Genomic DNA, 18,408 nt, shown 5'->3' on the forward strand with positions numbered 1-18,408 from the left:
GATTCACTCAAAGGCAAAATCATTGGAGGCATAATTGAATTAGGTAAACCCTGACACAATATGACTCCTTATGAACCCAAACTGAATCTATACCTTGAACATGTAGGTAGAGTCCCAGTCTTTAATGTTGACCGAGAAAACAACCAAATTGATGGTAACAGAATGATAGGATAAGCATGATCATAATCAATTAGACTTGACTTGATATTGCTCTGTTTATGTCTATATCATAAAATCTATATTTAAATATGTTAGATATGGTTTATGTGAGACCTAAACTAAATCAACTTGTTGCACCTTTTCTTTTCCAATGATTTATATCTTTCATTCTCCCCTCTCTTATTAAAAAGCACTTTAACATTATTCTTTTACCGAAAACCGAATATCCAAAGAAATGTTACACATTAAAGAAATTTTATTTGACTGTCTCCTCAAAAGGAATTTTAAAAGTGTAAATTCAATAGCAAATGAGCCGAACAAGGATAGGAAGCCACTTTATACTTCTTCAACAAAAACAACTAACATCAATCTTTTTTTAAAAAATTTAAGTAACAAATTTAAGCACATAAGACAACCTCCAGATATTTCTAATGTAATATTATAAATATAATGCATCTTTACTATCAGAAAATATTTCAGTAATCAACAACAAAAGCTTAATCATCTTAAGAACATAGTTGAGTTCAACTTGTCCTGTGAAAACCATAGCAATAGCCAACTGTGCAAAAATTTGTCCTTAGGTTGCCGCTTAAATAACATAGGTCTGCAAAAGACTATAGCCATGCATCAAAGTGTACTTAAATACACAAAAAGGAGACTAAGTACCTTGAGCAGCTATTATGTAAAAATGGTTTCAAGTTGCCGGATTTTAACACAAATCTCAACTTCTTCAAACAATATAGTTTACAATAAAATGCCAGAGATAACAAAGAAGATAAACCACAAGGATGGCTGGCAAGGACAATGATACATGTAGAGCTTTAAAGATAGAGATGCCATGCAATCCTAATTCAAGACTACAGTTTCACAAATTGACATGAAGACCAGCAGAAACTTCTTTGAGAGTCTTTCCTATACTTAAACCAGAATAAAAACCATAAAATTTCAATCAAACTGTAGAAATCTCAATGCAAAATGGAGTCAACCAATGAATTAATACTATAGTATTCCATCAACCATAAAATTTCAGTCAAACTTCTTTGAGAGTCTTTCCTATACTTTTGCTCCTACACCTTGTTCCTTCAAAGTATTGTTCGCTTCTTGAACCAACATTCAAGATAAGTACAGAACTCAAGGATCACTAGAAGCACTGGCATATAGTAGAATGTTCAAAACTTAGCAAGTCAGGAAAGGTAAATCTTTTACATAAAAAGATCAGCTTACATCTTTATACAGTAAACATTTGTATTACTCTAAAGCATAAAGTATTCCTAGACTGAGAAACAAGTCAATTGGCATTACTCTATAAAGCAGAAAAATATTTGACCATAATCCTAACAGTTTCCTCACTCAACTCAAACAGCTCACTCAGATGATCCATTGCTCTGTGGTTCAGCATGCATGTCATCCACTGCCCTGGGATCTTCTTGTGCTGAAACAAAACAACATTCTGATGAGCATATACATTATGAGGCTAATTTATATTCCTAGTAAAAAGCAGCTGAGAGGTGAGACAGACATACCTGAAACCTCTAGATTGACACCTTCAGAGGGAAACACATCATTTTTGCCTTGTGGAGTGCTATTTGGAGAATTTTTTGATGTCGCTGACAAGTACCTGAGCCGATAGCTGACAAGAGCTGGTCCAAAGATGCTGTATTTTCCTGCACTACTGAAAGCTACTTCTGCATCAGCACGCCTCTTGAAGACAACTTTGGCACGGTTTGCTGTTGTCAGAACTTCTGTCTCTGCTTCCCTAAGAGATCCATAGCGACCAAATATACTGATGAGATCGCTTTCAGAAGGAAGCGCATCTGACTCAGTAAAACTCAAAATCAGAGCAGTTGGCATGCATTCCTCAGTATTTTCTACCAAATTGTTCATTGGTCTTTCAGCTGCCACATCTTGTCCATTATCAACGCTTGCCGAATCAACCTGCAAATGTTGCGGAGTGTCCGACACAAGGCCAGAGGGAACAGAGGGCAATGGCTGCTCTTCAGGACTCCTCTTTTTCTTTTGCCTCTTTGTCTGAGATTCTCCTTCTCTTTTCTGGTCGCTAGATACCGGCTCTTTCTCAGGGCTTTCACTAATTATAACATCAGACCAATATGAATCCTGCACAAGGTCAGGCTGGAACATCTCTGAAGACACTGATGTAGAGTTGGTTGATTTTCTCCTACCCCTTTTACCCCTCACCACCTCCACAAGCTTCTTATCTTTGAAAGAACTAGATGCAAGTGAATCCCTAAAATCAGTGAAGAAGCTAACTATCACAGTAAGAAAACTGTATCCCTTCATGGGATCCCTAGCAGCCAAGCAGAGCTGTGACAACATTTCACTGGGGGAAGGGAAGTCCTTTGAGGCACCTCTTTTTCCTTTTGGAGTCTCCACATGAGTATGAGCGTCATCCACAACATCATCTCCTCTACCATTCACCTTGGCTGGGCTCTTCTGAAATGTTCCACCATTGCACTTACGAAGGATAGGGGTCGATCCTGCCATCTGGGTACCAACTCGACGCACGGATTCTCCAACCTTGGAGTATCTTGTAGAAGATGAAGATCGTGATTTAGTTTCTAAATCCCCTAATAAGTCCAGCCGTTTCTTCTTAACCTTCCTTGAGCCAGTAGAATCAGAATCAACAACTTTACATTTCCTACCCGATGAACGGGAAGATGCTCTAGCTCCAGATCCACTTCTACCACTATCTCCATGATGAGGAACATTTTTCTCTTCCATCAGCTCTGACAGGCTCTTCTGCTTTCTACCATCCTCCAGAATATTTTTCTGCTTCGGAGGTCTTCCTCTACCTCTTTTTCCCTTCCCAGAAATAGAATCTGAAGAAACTGGAGTTGAGAGATCAGCAAGATCATAATCAGATTTTCTTTTCCTAGATGGTGGAGTCTCCACATCACTCTCCAGCCCTCCACCAGTAACAAATACAGGAAGTTCAGTATAACCTTTTGAACAATAAAAGGACCTTAACTGAGCCTTAACTATCAGGAGCTCAAGTCCGTCAGCTCCTCCATTTGGGAACTGAGCTAATGCTTGAATATATTCAAGGAATCTCTCAGGTTGAAAAGAACTTGCAATCAAAGAACTGTCAACAGCAGGGCCACATGTCCCATCCTGTATCCCAGCATTCTCGACCTTCTGGTGCTTCATATCAGCACGAGCATCATCAGTGAAACAATGGCACATCATCCCCAACTCTATGCGCCTAGAGACTTCCCCCAGGGCATCATTAACAGCACTCACAAAAGCATCCAAGCTGCTCTGCTTCTCCATGTGTGAGAAGTATGTCTGAAAAGGCTTCAGCCGGGACTCGTCACACCAAGCAAAAGTTTTATCTCCAAAATATGCTACCAGAAAGTGGTCCTTCTTCTCATGCTTCAATGCCATCTCTGATGCATCCGAAAGATCAAAGATCTGTCCAGGCCACCATGGGTGGCTCCTCACCTTGCCCCAGACCATATCCGAAACAGAAAAACCATCCTTCTTTTCATCTTGAAAAGCATAGTAATACCTGACATGCTGACTGTTCTCCACATCTGAAGCCCGTCGCCTCTGTTTCTCTCTGCTTTTCGACATTTCTTGTCCACCGACTTGCAAATTCTGGACAGCACTAGTACTCCTGTCCATATCAAACCCATCCATATTATCCTTCACTTGAGGAACCTTTTCATCAACTTCCAACCTTTGAACCACCCCAGTTTTTTGGCTGCCACCATCATTATCAGGCGAAACATCTTGGGAAGCAGAAGAGTTTGCTAGCTCTACCACCTTAGGTGCACTAATTTCCACACCCAACATTGAATCCCCTTCAGCATTCTTTTCAGCCATCACCACATCAAATCCTACGTCAGCCATAACAACATCCTTATCCTTCGCCTTCCCATCAACCAGAGGCATCACTGCGCTCTTTGCTTCAACTGCGTTGACACCCTGCACTACACCCACATCAGCTGCAACAAAATCTCCGCTCCCACGCTCATCTCCCGCCTTCTCCTCGACGAAGTTCCTATCCAAACTCTCAGCTTCAACAGCAGAAGCAACCAAGTTCAAATCTTCCAGAACAACATCCCCCTCTGTAATCAAAGTCTCACCAGTAGGTCGCGAATCCGCCTCCTGTACTCCTTTCCCAGCAACACCATCACCCACCTCCTCGAAATCAGGGTTTGCATCCACAAAGGAATCCTCCGCCTCCGCCCTCTGATTAAAACCCTGGTCTCCACCACCCAACAGTAACACCCCATCTTTAGGTCCACCACTCGATCCGTCTCCTGCTTTTGGACCATCCGCGCGGCTTAGGGTTTCTGAAACAGATCCACCGGGGACGTCAACCAGGGGAGTAGACGCCGCCTCGGGAGAGAGCTCTTGGTTCTCGACGGCGGTGGCGGCGAAGTTGAGGTCAAGGCCATGGGTGGCCGAGGGACTTGAAGACATAGATTGAAACCCTAAAAAAATTTCTGCAACCTTCCACGAGGAAGAGAGAGAGAGAGAGAGAGCGAGAATCTGTTCAACGGAAAACCTTAAATTTGTCTCAATTTTTTCCACGAGAGAGGAGATTGGGGAAAAGGAAAAGAAGAACCCTAGAAATTTCTTGGAACACAAAAGAGGGATCAAGGAGATTACACGGAGAAGGAGAGAAGGGCAACATTTACGTACCTGGTATCGGTTTTGCCGCTCGGACGAAAACGGTATCAGCGGCCGGAACGAAATCTTAGGCTCCAAAGGCCAAAAGGTGACCCATATAGAATTATTTATAGGAGTAGGATCTCTTCACGGCATAGGTGAGGTTACCGAATTTGTTTCCGAGCGAGGGATATGGGCCGCGTGCTGCACGGATGGGCTCGAGGGGTAGCTTAATAGCTACGCAGAGGTGAGGTTAGCTAGAGTTCAAAATTTGTAGACTGGGCGCCGGGAGGTGAAGGGCCTTTCTTTTCTTCGCCGCCAGGAAGAATTGGGAGTGGGTCCGCCTCGTGAATGGCGTGGATGGGCTGAATCGAATGTGGGATCTTTAGGCTAATCCGGCTGCAGATTATGTGATTGCCTAATTCTAAAAGTGTCATATAGGCTGAAGGAAAAAAAAAAAAATATCTCGAACATTTTGAGATTTTTTATTTTTTAATTTTATTAAAATATTCGTATACGTAATATATAAAATATCTATTTTAGCGAGAAAAAAAATAAAAGTAAAACCTTTGGGAATACCTTGACTAGAGAGACATGGTATATGGATGAGGTAGCCTAAGATCAATCCGAGAGAGAGAGAGAGAGAGAGAGAGAGAGAGAGAGGATGAGGGACACGTTTTGATGGGACTTTTTCATGGATAGACCTCTAGTTGTAGGCCATTGAATATTATTGTTGGATTAGGAGTCTTAGGACATGGGTTATTGGTATCTTTTGACCATCTAATTTTCTTTTTGAAGACAGAGAAATCTTCTTGGTGTCAGCCTAATTTAGTGACTTGTCACTTGTCATTTGTAAATCATCATCCTATCTGGCTTGTCACTCTTTTAGAAAAGAATTTACTTGCAATGAATACCATGACCCCCCCGACCTTGAGTCAAAATCTATCACTTGATTTCTATTCCACCCTCCTTCTCCTCTTCGCTGCCTCCGTATAATATATCACTATATCACCTCCTATTTATCCCTCATAGAAGGGTCAATTACTCATCTTCGTCTTGGTGTTATGGAAAATATTAATTGATTTTAACTTCTGCCATCCACTCCGGCTTGCATCATCTTCGTGACATGAGTATTTAACGATAGTTAAAAATAACAATATTAAGTATGCTTTTAAAATTAACCATGTATGGGAAAAGCTCAACAAATATATAAACCTTGCATAAGTGTTGGGGTACCTCTAGTGCACCTCTCATGATTCAAAATACTAGACCTTACCATCTTCAGATGCATCTACTTACCCATGATTGGACCATTATGTGCCAGAGCCACGCAATTCATGGATGGCTATGGCTATTAGGAAAAAAAAAAAAAACTTTATAAAGGATCATTGCCTTGCTATTGTGTCCTAGCTTTAATTTTTCATATCCTCTCCCCTTTTCTTTTGATGTCTGCACACTAATCCAAGTTCTCTATTTTTCATTAGAGGTGATAACAGGCACAAAGAGAGAGCAAACTTGGTTTGCAAATGCTACTAATGAATTTATCTAGCAAATCTTAGATGAAGAAAGTGTTATATATTGCAACCTCGTTGTTAACTTGGTAGATATTTGCATTCCCACATGCAGAAAGGAGGGGAAAATGGTTATACAGTCTATTGAATAATAATTCTCCAAGCATGCACCAACCAAGATGTAACAACTGTGCTTGCATGCAATATCATGGTAGCAAAAGCCTATAGACAATGGACTGTGTAATAAGGAATGGCTCTATCCTAAATGTTTTGGTCATTGAACTTTGATGAAGGCAAGACTATATTGTACGTGAATTATATTACACCATTGCATATAAAGTCATATATGGTCCATATTCATAAGATCAATGCCATGATGTATGCCAGCATACTCATCTTATAAATCGTTCTATTTATTATCCATAATGTACTCTTATTGCCGTAAAATGCAATATATATGAATTCAAACAATTTTAAACCTTTCAATTCCAATTATTACTAAAAAAGGGAGTGTAGAATGCTCTTGCCAATTGCTCTTGCTACCACCATATAGCATAAACAACACAACATCTAAATTTGGACTTTGCTTATACTTATTCTATTTAGGTTTCTTCTACAACTTGCTCACTCCATATACTCGTCGGTCCACATGCATTACTGGGAATGCATTATGTATAACTAATTTCTTCATCAACACCCAAATCCACGCCCAGCTGGGGCGTGGAGGCGGGTACAATGCCCTAGCGAGAAGATCCTGTTGAAAAGCTTCAATCTATATGTTATCTGCTCTTTTCTGATTTTGTAGGCTGCACTCTTTTCGATGAGTGAATTGTTGTTGTAAAAAAAAAAAAAAAGAAAAAGAAAAAAAAAGAAAAAAAGAAGAAGAAGAAGAAGAAGAAAAAAAGAAAGAAAAAGAAAAAAAGAGGGAGTGCTTTTCCCCTCCATGGCGACCCCAATTCACCCCCACCTGGACCCTCGCCCCTCTGTATACCTCCTTCCCCTTCGTCGCCTTCCTCCTCCCCCACCGTTCCCTTCCCATCTATATAAACCCTCGCCGGATCACATGACCTCCCCCGCCCCACTCTTTCCCCCTTCTCGCGCTCCTTCCCTTTTCCTTCCTCTTCTCTCCGAGCCCGAGGAGGAGTTCTTCGTCGCTCCGCTAGGACGGGGGGAATCACCGCCGCTCTAGCCGGCTATCGGCGCCCCGATCCTGACGTCTGGCTGCCGCCGTCCATGGTGCCCGGTCGCGGCGTCAAGGAGCTCTGGTACCGGGAGTTAGGAGCTTCTCGCCCTCGAGTCGTCGCTCTCCTCCATTCTTTCTTCTTTCTTTTTTTTCGCCAATTATAATTCTCGATAACTGATACAGATTTGATATCTATGCTGTTATTTAGATTTTTGTAGTACATATATGCCATGAAATAATGTTTCACGATCTGCTACTTTTTACTAGTTACTCTGTCTTGTTATTCCTTTTCGGGGGAAAATTTCAGCTTTCTTTATATTTATTGTAGTACTACTAGTTTGAGTGACACCCTGTTACTATATCAAGTTATCTACTGGGTTGAATTGAAGAATCGAGTCTTCCCTATCAGGTTCTGCCATGCGTGGTTGATTGGCCTATTGAGTGTAGTGATGCGAGGAGAAAAAAACTGCTACCTTTGCAAACGACCTTGCAATCAATGTTGGAATCGGTAAACGTCCGACATGGATTACTCTGGCCTTCCCTCACCTTGCATGTCTGGAAATTTTGCTCAGTTGTACCTGATTGAAAATTGGCTGCGGTCGTGATTTTGGTGATCCCTGTTCCAGAGCACTAGGAAGCTCGCTAATGGCTATTGCTTCATGCTTGCCTTTTTTATTTTAATGAGGAACATATGGCCAGACTTCGACCGAGGACATGAGCTTAGCTGAAAGGCTAGAAGTCGAATTCTAAGATTTTGTTATGCATACTGCTGCCGTTGCTCGTCTGTGTGGTTGAATCTAGATGAGCCATGCTATATACCTTGATTTAGCGGCAAGCTTTCTCCTGTCCAAAAATTACTAAATGCGATCTTTGTTGATTTCAAACGAGTTTTGTCGATTCCTAACGATCCTTTAGTAAATGATATATGTGGCCTTGACTTTCTATTTGAGGATCTATATGTTAGTTTATTCTGGCTCCTGGCCCATTAATTTTAGATTTTCCATAATTGAGGCACAAGAGTTGGTTCTTTACCACCATTTAGTTGATGACAACTACAAAACATCATTCTGTTCCGCGGTTTTAAGTAAATTGTTGATAAGTTTTCCAAAATCTATCTGCCACATCTCTTCATCTTGAAAAGATAGGACGAGTTTTCAATGAAGTTGTCCTTACAGCTGGTCTCATCAGTCAATGGTGAGTGATTGAAAATGGCTTAACATGGGACAGTCAAATTTGGGGACCCATCTATGTGGGTGGCTGGGAGTGAAGAACTAGACTCATGAATTCTTGCATGAACTAGGGAGAATTTGGAAACATGTGAATCCATCTTTTATCTGGACCCTTGAGGTTAGGAATGTAAACAAGCCAAGCTTGAGTGTGCTTATACCAGCTTGAGCTTGGTGCTTCTATTAACATGGTCAGGCTGAGTTTTGCTTGTTTTTGTCAAAAGCTGGGAACACCAGCTCGAAATCAGTTCATGTAAACTTGAGCTAGATTTGAACTATGCACGAGTTGTTTGATGATCCTATTTAATCGTTAAGAATTCCTTCCAGATGATATTAAGTGGTGACCCTTGGTTCATGGCCATTAACTCATGCTTTTCTTATTGTCTCATATAGGCTGTCTACAACAGTTCTGTTTTGCAGATATGGTAGCTGCTCTACTATAACAAATACCGCTTCTTTCATCTGATGCTGAGTCCTTCAATGTGCATGAACATATATGTATATCTGTTAAATAACAACGAAGGTAGAGCAGAACCACTGTCTAGCTGTTATACAGCAAGCATAGAGTGTATAGCACATAATCTTATCTTCATTATAATGGTGTACCAGTAGTTGTATATTTATTTATTTATTCATGTTCTATCACTTGAGGAAAACAAAGAATTGAAAAAAAATGATTGGCTTGATTGAGACTCATCTTGGTCCTAGATAATCTGGCTGCCATTCGGTCTTTTATGTTTGAGATAAGCCATTCAATCTCTTAAACATAGGTTGCTACCTTGGATGAGAATGATCGGTACTCTGAAATATCTGAGTTAGTGATGCTATCAAGTAGATATGCTGCTAAACAAAATCTGTAATGTGAAACTTTCTGGTACCATATAACTATACAACAGCAGTACCAAAATTCCCAGTTGCATATTATGGTGGATGTAGCATAAGCATCATCAATTTTACTAGATTACTGGAGTACTGTTAGCTTATATTATTTCTTTCATAGATTCTGAGGAGCTTCATATTATAGATTTGAGAACAAAGGTTGCTTACTCGTTTGTTTTATTCTAAATATTCTAACATGAGAAATTGCACAATATGCTGAAAAAATTGTTAGATGAATCATATTATGCAGCGAGAATTCAGAACATTGATTGTTCTTATCACCTTCTAATTATATGTTTAGGCTTTTGTGAAGCAGATGTGTTTCTATGGGGACTTAAATGGTCATCAGGGTTGCGTGAACACTATACATTTCAACCCTGCTGGTGTTTCTGGTTCTGATGATAAAAATGTCATAGTTTGGAATTGGGCAACTAAAAGTAAAGAAATCATATATCATTCTGGTCATTTGGATAATGTCTTCAAGGTGCGAGTTATGCCATATACTGATGATCGTACCATAATAACATCTGCAGCTGATGGTCAGGTAAGTCTATTTTAAAACTTCTAAGCACAGTTCTTTTCTTAAAAAAAATCCTTATATATGTTCTTTTAAAAGAAAATTCATGTTCCAGTCTCTAGTTTTTACAGTTTTAAGTCAAGCATGGAGCATATGAATGAAATTATGTATTAAATTGTCATCTTATGACCTGCGACCATGAAAACTCTTGCATGAACTTTCATGTAGAAAAATATAATTAAGAAGATGGTTTTTTTCCATCTCCATAAAGTTGCGTCCCTACCTTGCGGTTGTAGTTGCACTTGATATTTGCTATGACTCTTTGATACATATAATGGAACACAAAACGAAGCCCTTGTATGTATAGCCGGAGTATGGACCATGTTTTTTTTTCCCCAATCCAGATACAAGTGCAATTCTGCACAAGGCAACCACATTTCAAAACATGAGTGCTGTATTCACACATTAGAACATCAACAGTGATTGCTTTTCCATTACCGGGTTTGCTTGCTTATGGATTGGCTTAGGATGGAATTGTTTTGATACAAAGGATACTTAAATCTAGCACATTCAAATATTGCTCCTTTCCTTCTTACCTAAAATGTATGGAATTTAGTAGTAAGTCAGATTTGCCTGTATTCGTGTTGTCTGTGGGCTAGCACATTTAGTGGCCTATAGTTCATGGCTGCAACCAACATGGCTTTTAAAGCTTTAACATGTTAAAATCAGCCTTGCCACGTGCCCTTATTTTGCTAATGTATTCCTTCTCATTAAATCTGTATCTTTGCTTGGATCTAACAGGACCCTTAATGACAACTGGAATGGGAATATAAACTGCTCCATCCGTAATTGTTTGGACAAATATTGTCTGCCCTATTAATATGCTAGGTCATTCGTGATAATTTGCATCTATGTGTATGCAAGCACGTGAACTTAATCTAGGTGAATGATCGTGCTATTAAGTAGTCGGGTTGCATAAGTTTCATTTATAATTAGTCAACATCCAATGGTCTTTACTTCAGAAACTGGCTAGTATACAAGCCTGGAGTTACAGTTCATCCATCTTCCAGATAGTCTTTCTAAAACCACAAATTGGACTAATTATTCGCATCTGTAAAAACTAGATGAAGGATCTGTTTAATATGGCAATTAAAATTAGGGAGGAAAAGAAAAGAACTAATTTTGTCTAATTTGGCGATCAACAACAGGACAAGGAAAAGGAAGAAATTATAAATAAAGATAAAATCATGCACTTGTAAGCACATGATTTTATATCTTTCTTCCTTTTTTTGTTCTTTTTATATGACAACTATCAAATCCTACCTCGAATATCAAGGATCAGCTTACGAATCCTTATTCACTTCACATGTATGAAAATTAACTTTTGGTCCATTCACCCCATCTTCCTCTCTTGTATAGAAATTTGCCTACCATTCCTTATCTTGATTTCCAATATTAGTTGTACATCTCTCTACCTGAAAATAAATATTATTCTATATTACTTTCAATGTTCCTCCTCAGTTTTTACAACAGATAGTGGTATGCAACAACAATTTTACCTTGTCTCAAGCTGGATTTCCAATATCAGTTGTACATCTCCATGCCTGAAAATAGATATCATCTTATATTAGTTTCCATGCCCCTTACCCAGTTCTTACAACCGATAGGGGTATGTAATAACAATTTTACCAATTCTCTTAATCTGAATCTTGTGGATATCCAACCAATGCTCTAGTGAATTTCTTTTGAAAATTTTATTGAGATTAATTTTTAATAGTTAATAGCTGATGGCTATGTCGCTTATAAGCTCATTAACTGCTGCATCTTAAGAAACCTGTATTGTATTTTTGTTGTTGTTGTTGTTGTTCTGCCCTTATTAGGTTAGTGTTGGCCAAATTATGGATAATGGTCAAGTCAGTACCAGGCTGCTTGGGTTACATAATGGCCGAGTGCATGGACTTACCATAGAAGAGGGTGCTCCTTATGTGTTTTACAGCTGTAGTGAAGATGGCTTAGTACAGCAGGTAGACCACCTTATCAATTACCTTATTTTGATTCTCCCACTTCCTTCCCTCCCCCCTTCTAACATTGCAGGAATTGAATGTCGATTTTTATGCAGTTTGATATGCGAAGCCATGCTCCTACCAAGCTTTTACTTGCTCTTCATTCTCGGGGAATAGGCTACCTATAAGACTGAATGCTATGGTCATAGATCCATTCAACTCTTACCATATCTCTATAGGTGGTTCAGATGAATATGCATGTGTTTATGGCATAAGAATCTGTCAATGGGATGCATCGAGCACTCCATATCAACATATGAATACTTTCTGCCCTTGTTTTCTGGTTGGTACCAATGGTGTCCATATCACTGGACTGGCATATTCTAGCACAAGTGAATTGTTTGTCTCATATAATGTTGAGCTTATCTACATGTTTTTGAAGGGCATGGGACTTGGGCCAGACCCACAATCTGTTAAAGTTGATGCAAATTTGCAAAAGCTTATAACACCACAGGTATATTCAGGCCATAAGAATTTTAGAACAGTCAGTGGATCAGACTGTGGCCATGGTTATATATGGAAGAAAGAAGGGGGCGAGCTGATGTGCTTGATGGGTGCTGATACACACATTGTGAACTGAACTGTGTCGAGCCTCACCCTCATGATCCTGTTCTTGCTACAGGTGGATATGATGCTAATATAAAGATCCGGACTCCGGCAGCTGATAAACTATTTCCACTTCCAAGAAATTCCAAACAGGGTTCCTGCTGTATCTATGTTTCACTGACTTAAATTTCAGGAAGTTTTGTTGGTTTCTAGATTATGATCTCTCTTCTCCATGGCAGATAATTGCAGGTAATAAGCGGTGCAGAGAGGCTCGTGCACGAATAACACTCTCCCCTGATGTCGTCATGCATGTGCTGCGATTGCAACGGAGGCAAGCTTCAGCATCTGCAGAGAGCGGAACCTCGAGTGCGGACACTGACAGTGGTGAGGATGATGACGGTGTCTTTGCCTTCTTCCGCTGCTTCTTAGAGCGTGAGCAGAGTGGTACTTCTAGAGGTGGCTCAGATTTCAGAGATTGCATAGTCTGTCACCTATTGAGTTTGTTGAACATATATATATATATATATATATATATATATATATATATATATATATATATATATATATATATATATATATATATATATATATATATATATGGGCTCCTAGTACCAAGTACATGCCTGCTTTAGACTGCACACAAGGAATAAAATGCTAGCAATCTAGGACAAAAATAAAATGCATCGCTATATTAGGAGGGGATATGTTTGCCTTAGTATGGTTTGTTAGGTTTTATGATAACTATGGAGTAACTATTTCCATAAGTTAAAAAGAGCGCTTATGTAATATAAATATAAGTATTCAGCAGTAGTCATTACATACAGAAAGAGTTGTGTGATATGTTGTAAACTGTAAACAGTGGTCTAAGTTGCTCCCTCAGTTAAATGTGCTTTCATAGTATTGTGGTCATTTTTGGATCAGAATCCATGAGGAACGATATGATGCTTTGATTTTTTTTTTTTGAGAGAGAAAATGATGTTGTGAATCTTTTATTTTCTTTTGAGTCTGTTCAGCAACAGTTATTGTAGCAGAATGCTTATTTTTGCAAGCCCTTGCGTTGCGTCGAATATTTGAGTTCTTAGCGTTTACAAACGCAGATGCACCTCCTTCCTTGAGGAATAAAAAAAGGGAAATCCCTGGCAGAAATTAACCATCATTTTTGTTTCACCAGAGAACGACTTCATGTTCTAATGCTATTTTAGAAGGCTAGAGCGTGGCAAAGTGAAGATATACGGATGTGGGGCGAGAAAATGCTGACACGCCTCACAAACGGGGATTGAAAGAGTCAATCAGAACTCAGACAGATTCTTTACTATTTACTCAAAAGTGTGGCAGAAATGAGGGATTCTCTGCTGTTTTGCTCTTCCGTGGCATATCGTTTTGTCATGTCACCGTGACGGCCATTTGACATGGAAGCAACCTCCTTTTTTTTTTCTTTTTTTTGCTAAGAAAGCAACCTCCTTCATAGGCTGGCTTCAGCAAGATTCATCACATCATTCAAGAACTCATGGTAAAATAGTATATGTGATTTGACACATTGTTTGAGGCAATTTAAATCGAATAAAGATTAAAAAAACTCGAAGCTTCAAGTAATTCGGCAAAAGCCACCAAAAACCAGCATGTCCAACAACTTAAGATGCTATGGTCATTGTCTTCCACAAGCAGCTTCACAGTGGGAAACCTAACCTCTCGAGCAACTTTTTCTTTGAGAGTAACGTGGGGTACGACACCAATCCACATCAAAATAAGGATATCTTTCCTGAGGAGAGGGATGTCAGACTGGCGTAGAAAAGCTTGTTCAGCAGCCTTTTAGGCCATCAACTGTAGGGATGGGTTGGACCTTCATCCAAACATTAAAAAAAAAAAAATCAATGAGCTCAATTTCTCCAAGAGTGCGCTATTTGGTTGAGGACCATGCTTGGTTGATTGCTGGTAAATGATATCTTCAGACTTCAGTTGGTGATCTAAATCATATTATCTGCCTGACCGGAATAAATCATTATATCGCCATAGAACGATGATAAAGTGGCATTGCAAAGATTCTATATTTAAATCAGAATCAACCTAAAGAAAATATTTCAGACATTCTTTCAAGCTTTCATGTTAGAAACTAATATTAAATTCTCAAGACCATGAGAATGTCAAATAGTAGCTGTAATAAACATTACATATATATTGCAGTGCGACCATCATGGTGTAAATGTACGATGCTTTAGTTTTAGATAATTTAAATGGTACTCTTTTTCATGCAACATAATGAAGGCTGCTCAAAGCTCTCCAACTACGGTAGAAAATGGCCAGTTGTGGAGAAGAAACATATTCAAAAAACCTAACTCGTACTTTTTTTTTTCTAAACCATGCAATTATAAATATGTACCGCGCTATGGTGCGGGTGCTTGATTCAGCCTTAACCTGCTAAAAAGTAATGGATTAAGCTGGAGCTGCAAGTAAAGAGGAGAGCTTCTTCCCCTACGCACTCCTCTGTCATCAGCTAAATCCCCTGCGTTGGGTCTTTAATCAAAGTCATATGGTACGAAGTGTTGCTTTTGTTACAAATCAAGGCACCTCCTGATACCCACCTTGCTTTTTAACCTGACACGCTTCCTCCTCGGCACCCCACTCTTGGTTTGTGGCCACCTACTTTTCCAATGGTCACTCTACCTAAAAGGTAATATAAGCGGTCCCAAGAAACCTTGTATTGTTTTTGTATTAGACCTTGAGAAAAATACGACTCTGGGGCCTATCTATAGTACACCACAAATGCATGAAAACTTTATGGTGTGGTGTTCGGATTGTCAGATTTCTGAAGGTCGCCACCTCCCTGTGTCTGACTTAAATTTACTTCTCCTGGGCCACTACTTCAGTCCTGTTCATAAAAGCTGTGTCCTCTTTCATATCAGTGTGGAATTTGAATGGAAAGCCTGGGTGGTGCCAGGTGTGACGTACTCACACGGAGGGTCGGGTCGGGTAACCAAGCCGGCTCACGGGTGGGGAGGGTATAAGTAAAATAGGTCGGCGTGCCCAACACACGACCCGGTTTGCCCGCATCGAACATTCTCCTGGCGGGGTGGGGGGCCCAGTGGGGGCTGCTACGCGGGGTTGGGCTTGTCCCTTCCTCCCCCCTGCTCCCTCTTTTTTAGCAAAAAAATGGCAAGCCGTATCTGGGATTAAGTCATTCAACTGAAAGGCTAAATCAAATGCCGAGGATTCCATAAACTGCTGGTTGGGTGTGAGTACGATAAGAGTGAGGACATAGGAGAATATATTTGGCTGATTGAAAATGAGAAGAGAGGTCAGAGCTTAAGATTATATTCTTAGATAAGTGGAGTTCCATATCCCATGAAATTAGTATGGAGACTCGTCAATCATCTATTACCCTTTGAGGCTCATTTGGTTTGCGGAAAACATTTTTTCTCTTATAAATATGATTTTGTAAAGCAGATTCCTAAGAAGAAAATGTCTGGAAAAGTATTTTTAGCATATTTGGTTGATCATGGAAAAGTAACAGATTTCTAAAGTGCTAATGTTTGGTTGACCATCCACTTTTCTGAGAAAGTTATGTGTAATTTCTATTATACCCTTAATAAAAATTGGGTCTTTAATGCTTATTTAATGCTGAAGGGCTTTTTTGGGGAAAAAAAGTGGAGTGATTCCTAGCTCATGGGAAAATAACTTTTCTATGGGCTCGTTTGGTTCGCGGGAAAAGAAGCGGGGGGAAAGTGTGGTCAACGGGAAAGTAATGAGATGGCTCTTGTTTGGTTGAAGTTTTCAAAAGAGAGAGATGTGAAACTTGTATTCCCATGGAAATATGATTCCCACATTTTATAGAAAGTCTTTCCAATGAGAAATATAAAAAAGTTACTTTTCTATGAGGCGGAAATCACTTTATTTTTATTTTTATTTTAAGAAGGCCCTTCAGCATTAAAGAAGCATTAAAGAGGCATTAAAGACCTAATTTTTATTGAGTAAGAGTAGAAATTATACATAACTTTTTCAGAAAAGTGGATGGTCAACCAAACATAAGCATTTTGGAAATCTGTCACTTTTCCATGGTCAACCAAACATGCCAAAAGTACTTTCCTAGGCATCCTCTTTCTAAGAATCTGCTTCGCATAAATCATATTCCTATGAAGGAAAATGCTTTCCGCGAACCAAACGAGCCCTATGTTTCTTATAGAAAGACTTTTCAATGAAATATGGGAATAATATTTTCATACAAATACAACTTTTTCATCTCTCTTTTTTGAAAACTCCAATAAAGCAAGAGTCATCTTATTACTTTCCCCGTTGACCACACTTTCTCTCCTTTTTTCCGCGAACCAAACAAGCCCCCTCGGTACCTTTTTTTTTTTTTTTTTTTTTTTTTTTTTTTTTTGAAAGGAAAGTTACCCTTCAGTGCTTCAGAGAGGAGGACGCTTGGACATTAAAAGCTTCAATGCCTGATGGTCGAAATTGGGGTCAGGGCTCAATACCCTGGTAATCCACACAGGCTGTAGTAATCTATAAGTCGGCCATGGAACAAGTTTCATTTCCGCGTGACAAGGATATAATTATTAGAGCTTTGATATTTGAAGGATGTCCAAACCCAAGAGGGATCCATGCCTTCTCAAGAAAGGGTCTTTTTCTTGGTATTCCAATCTATCATTTTACAGCATGCCCGTACACTGTGATGGCCTCAGATTTGGTCCATTTGTTTCACCTGATGGATGTATGACATTTGGCCAACAAGATTTGATCCAACTAGTCTTCAGATCCGTGTTCAGTCCTAACTGGTGGCATATTTCCTCTAATAAATAGTTTTGGATGTGCAATATCTCCGCTAATACACACTCCCATTCTCTACGCTAATAAGTTTAGGTAAATAATTTTTTTTTATTTTTTGTTAAAGCAGATAATTCATACAGTTCGAGTACAGATACATTCAACAAGATCAAAAAATAATAAGATTCGGAGTGCTCTACACAACTCTCCTTCTTCAATCTACATGGTGCCTCTGAAGTAACTGACCATATGTCTTGTTTGTCTTTTTGAATATATGTTTAGCCCGAAAAGCCACACTAATACTCATCATAATTTAAATTTTTTGAAGCACTACATAAATAATCTCTACTTCAATGCACACTTTTTTCCTCTTCACTAGGTTGAGTGTATTTGTTGGTGTATTAATGCTAGAGATGGACACTTTTTACATTTGTATATCAGCAATCTTCAATGATAATATTAGTTTTGGGGTAACAATATGATTACCTCTATTTTAACAAATCCCATTATGGGATGATGCTTGATGTCTAAACTTCATCTTCTGCCTACCAAAAATTGTCCTGATATTCTACTTTTGTGATTAATACTGCTTTATCTAGATGGCGGGATCCACTGTAGGTGGAATTTTCTTCAGCAAGCAAGAAAATTACATCAGGGAAAAAAATTTAAAACAAGCAAGTGCATCAAAGAGTTTGCTGCAGAATCCAAGCTTCCATAGCATTAGTCGACAATTTTTTTTAGGGCTATATATAGCATTAGTCTTCTTTCAAACTTAATTAATTTGAAGTTTCCCAAAAGAACCTTAATTAATGCAAAGAAACGTTCCATGGCACTCGTCTACATGTACTCCATGGTTTAAAAAATAACTTGGGAATAGGGAGCACAGAGAACTTGCATGGGCCACCCCAAAAGCTGTCGTTTGAAAATG

General features: G+C 39.2%; 2 protein-coding genes across 5 annotated transcripts; one reads left to right on the top strand and one right to left on the bottom strand.

Moving 5' to 3' along the window:
- Nucleotides 1-1,286: 1,286 nt before the first annotated feature.
- On the bottom strand, nt 1,287-4,904 carry LOC103708880. Its single transcript, XM_008793986.4, has 3 exons — nt 4,828-4,904; nt 1,683-4,674; nt 1,287-1,591 (listed from the first exon to the last, which is right to left on the bottom strand). The coding sequence occupies exons 2-3, from the start codon at nt 4,603-4,605 to the stop codon at nt 1,524-1,526; spliced, it is 2,991 nt and encodes a 996-aa protein (XP_008792208.2). The 5' UTR covers nt 4,606-4,674; nt 4,828-4,904; the 3' UTR covers nt 1,287-1,523.
- A 2,068-nt stretch (nt 4,905-6,972) lies between these two features.
- Nucleotides 6,973-12,782, top strand: LOC103708870 (DDB1- and CUL4-associated factor 8-like). Of its 4 annotated transcripts, XR_003386263.2 has the most exons (5): nt 6,974-7,601; nt 9,895-10,137; nt 11,991-12,134; nt 12,230-12,456; nt 12,556-12,782. XR_003386263.2 is itself a non-coding variant. In XM_026805809.2 (4 exons), the coding sequence occupies exons 1-4, from the start codon at nt 7,539-7,541 to the stop codon at nt 12,299-12,301; spliced, it is 522 nt and encodes a 173-aa protein (XP_026661610.1). In that variant the 5' UTR covers nt 6,973-7,538; the 3' UTR covers nt 12,302-12,696. The 4 variants fall into 4 exon arrangements, 3 of the variants coding, with proteins under 3 accessions (XP_026661610.1, XP_038980193.1, XP_038980194.1); XM_026805809.2 differs by having other exon boundaries at nt 6,973-7,601; nt 12,230-12,696; XM_039124265.1 differs by having other exon boundaries at nt 9,910-10,137; nt 12,230-12,696.
- Nucleotides 12,783-18,408: the final 5,626 nt, after the last annotated feature.

The sequence above is a fragment of the Phoenix dactylifera genome, chromosome 3 (genome assembly GCF_009389715.1).
Source record: "Phoenix dactylifera cultivar Barhee BC4 chromosome 3, palm_55x_up_171113_PBpolish2nd_filt_p, whole genome shotgun sequence".
In the NCBI taxonomy this organism is placed as follows: domain Eukaryota; kingdom Viridiplantae; phylum Streptophyta; class Magnoliopsida; order Arecales; family Arecaceae; genus Phoenix; species Phoenix dactylifera.

Coding starts and splice junctions, on each gene's coding strand:
- LOC103708880 (XM_008793986.4), bottom strand. CDS start 4,605: ATGTCTTCAAGTCCCTCGGCCACCCATGGCCTTGACCTCAACTTCGCC. Junction 1,592..1,682: donor TGTCAATCTAGAGGTTTCAG/GTATGTCTGTCT, acceptor GTTTTGTTTCAG/CACAAGAAGATCCCAGGGCA.
- LOC103708870 (XM_026805809.2), top strand. CDS start 7,539: ATGGTGCCCGGTCGCGGCGTCAAGGAGCTCTGGTACCGGGAGTTAGGA. Junction 10,138..11,990: donor CATCTGCAGCTGATGGTCAG/GTAAGTCTATTT, acceptor TGCCCTTATTAG/GTTAGTGTTGGCCAAATTAT. Junction 12,135..12,229: donor AAGATGGCTTAGTACAGCAG/GTAGACCACCTT, acceptor ATTTTTATGCAG/TTTGATATGCGAAGCCATGC.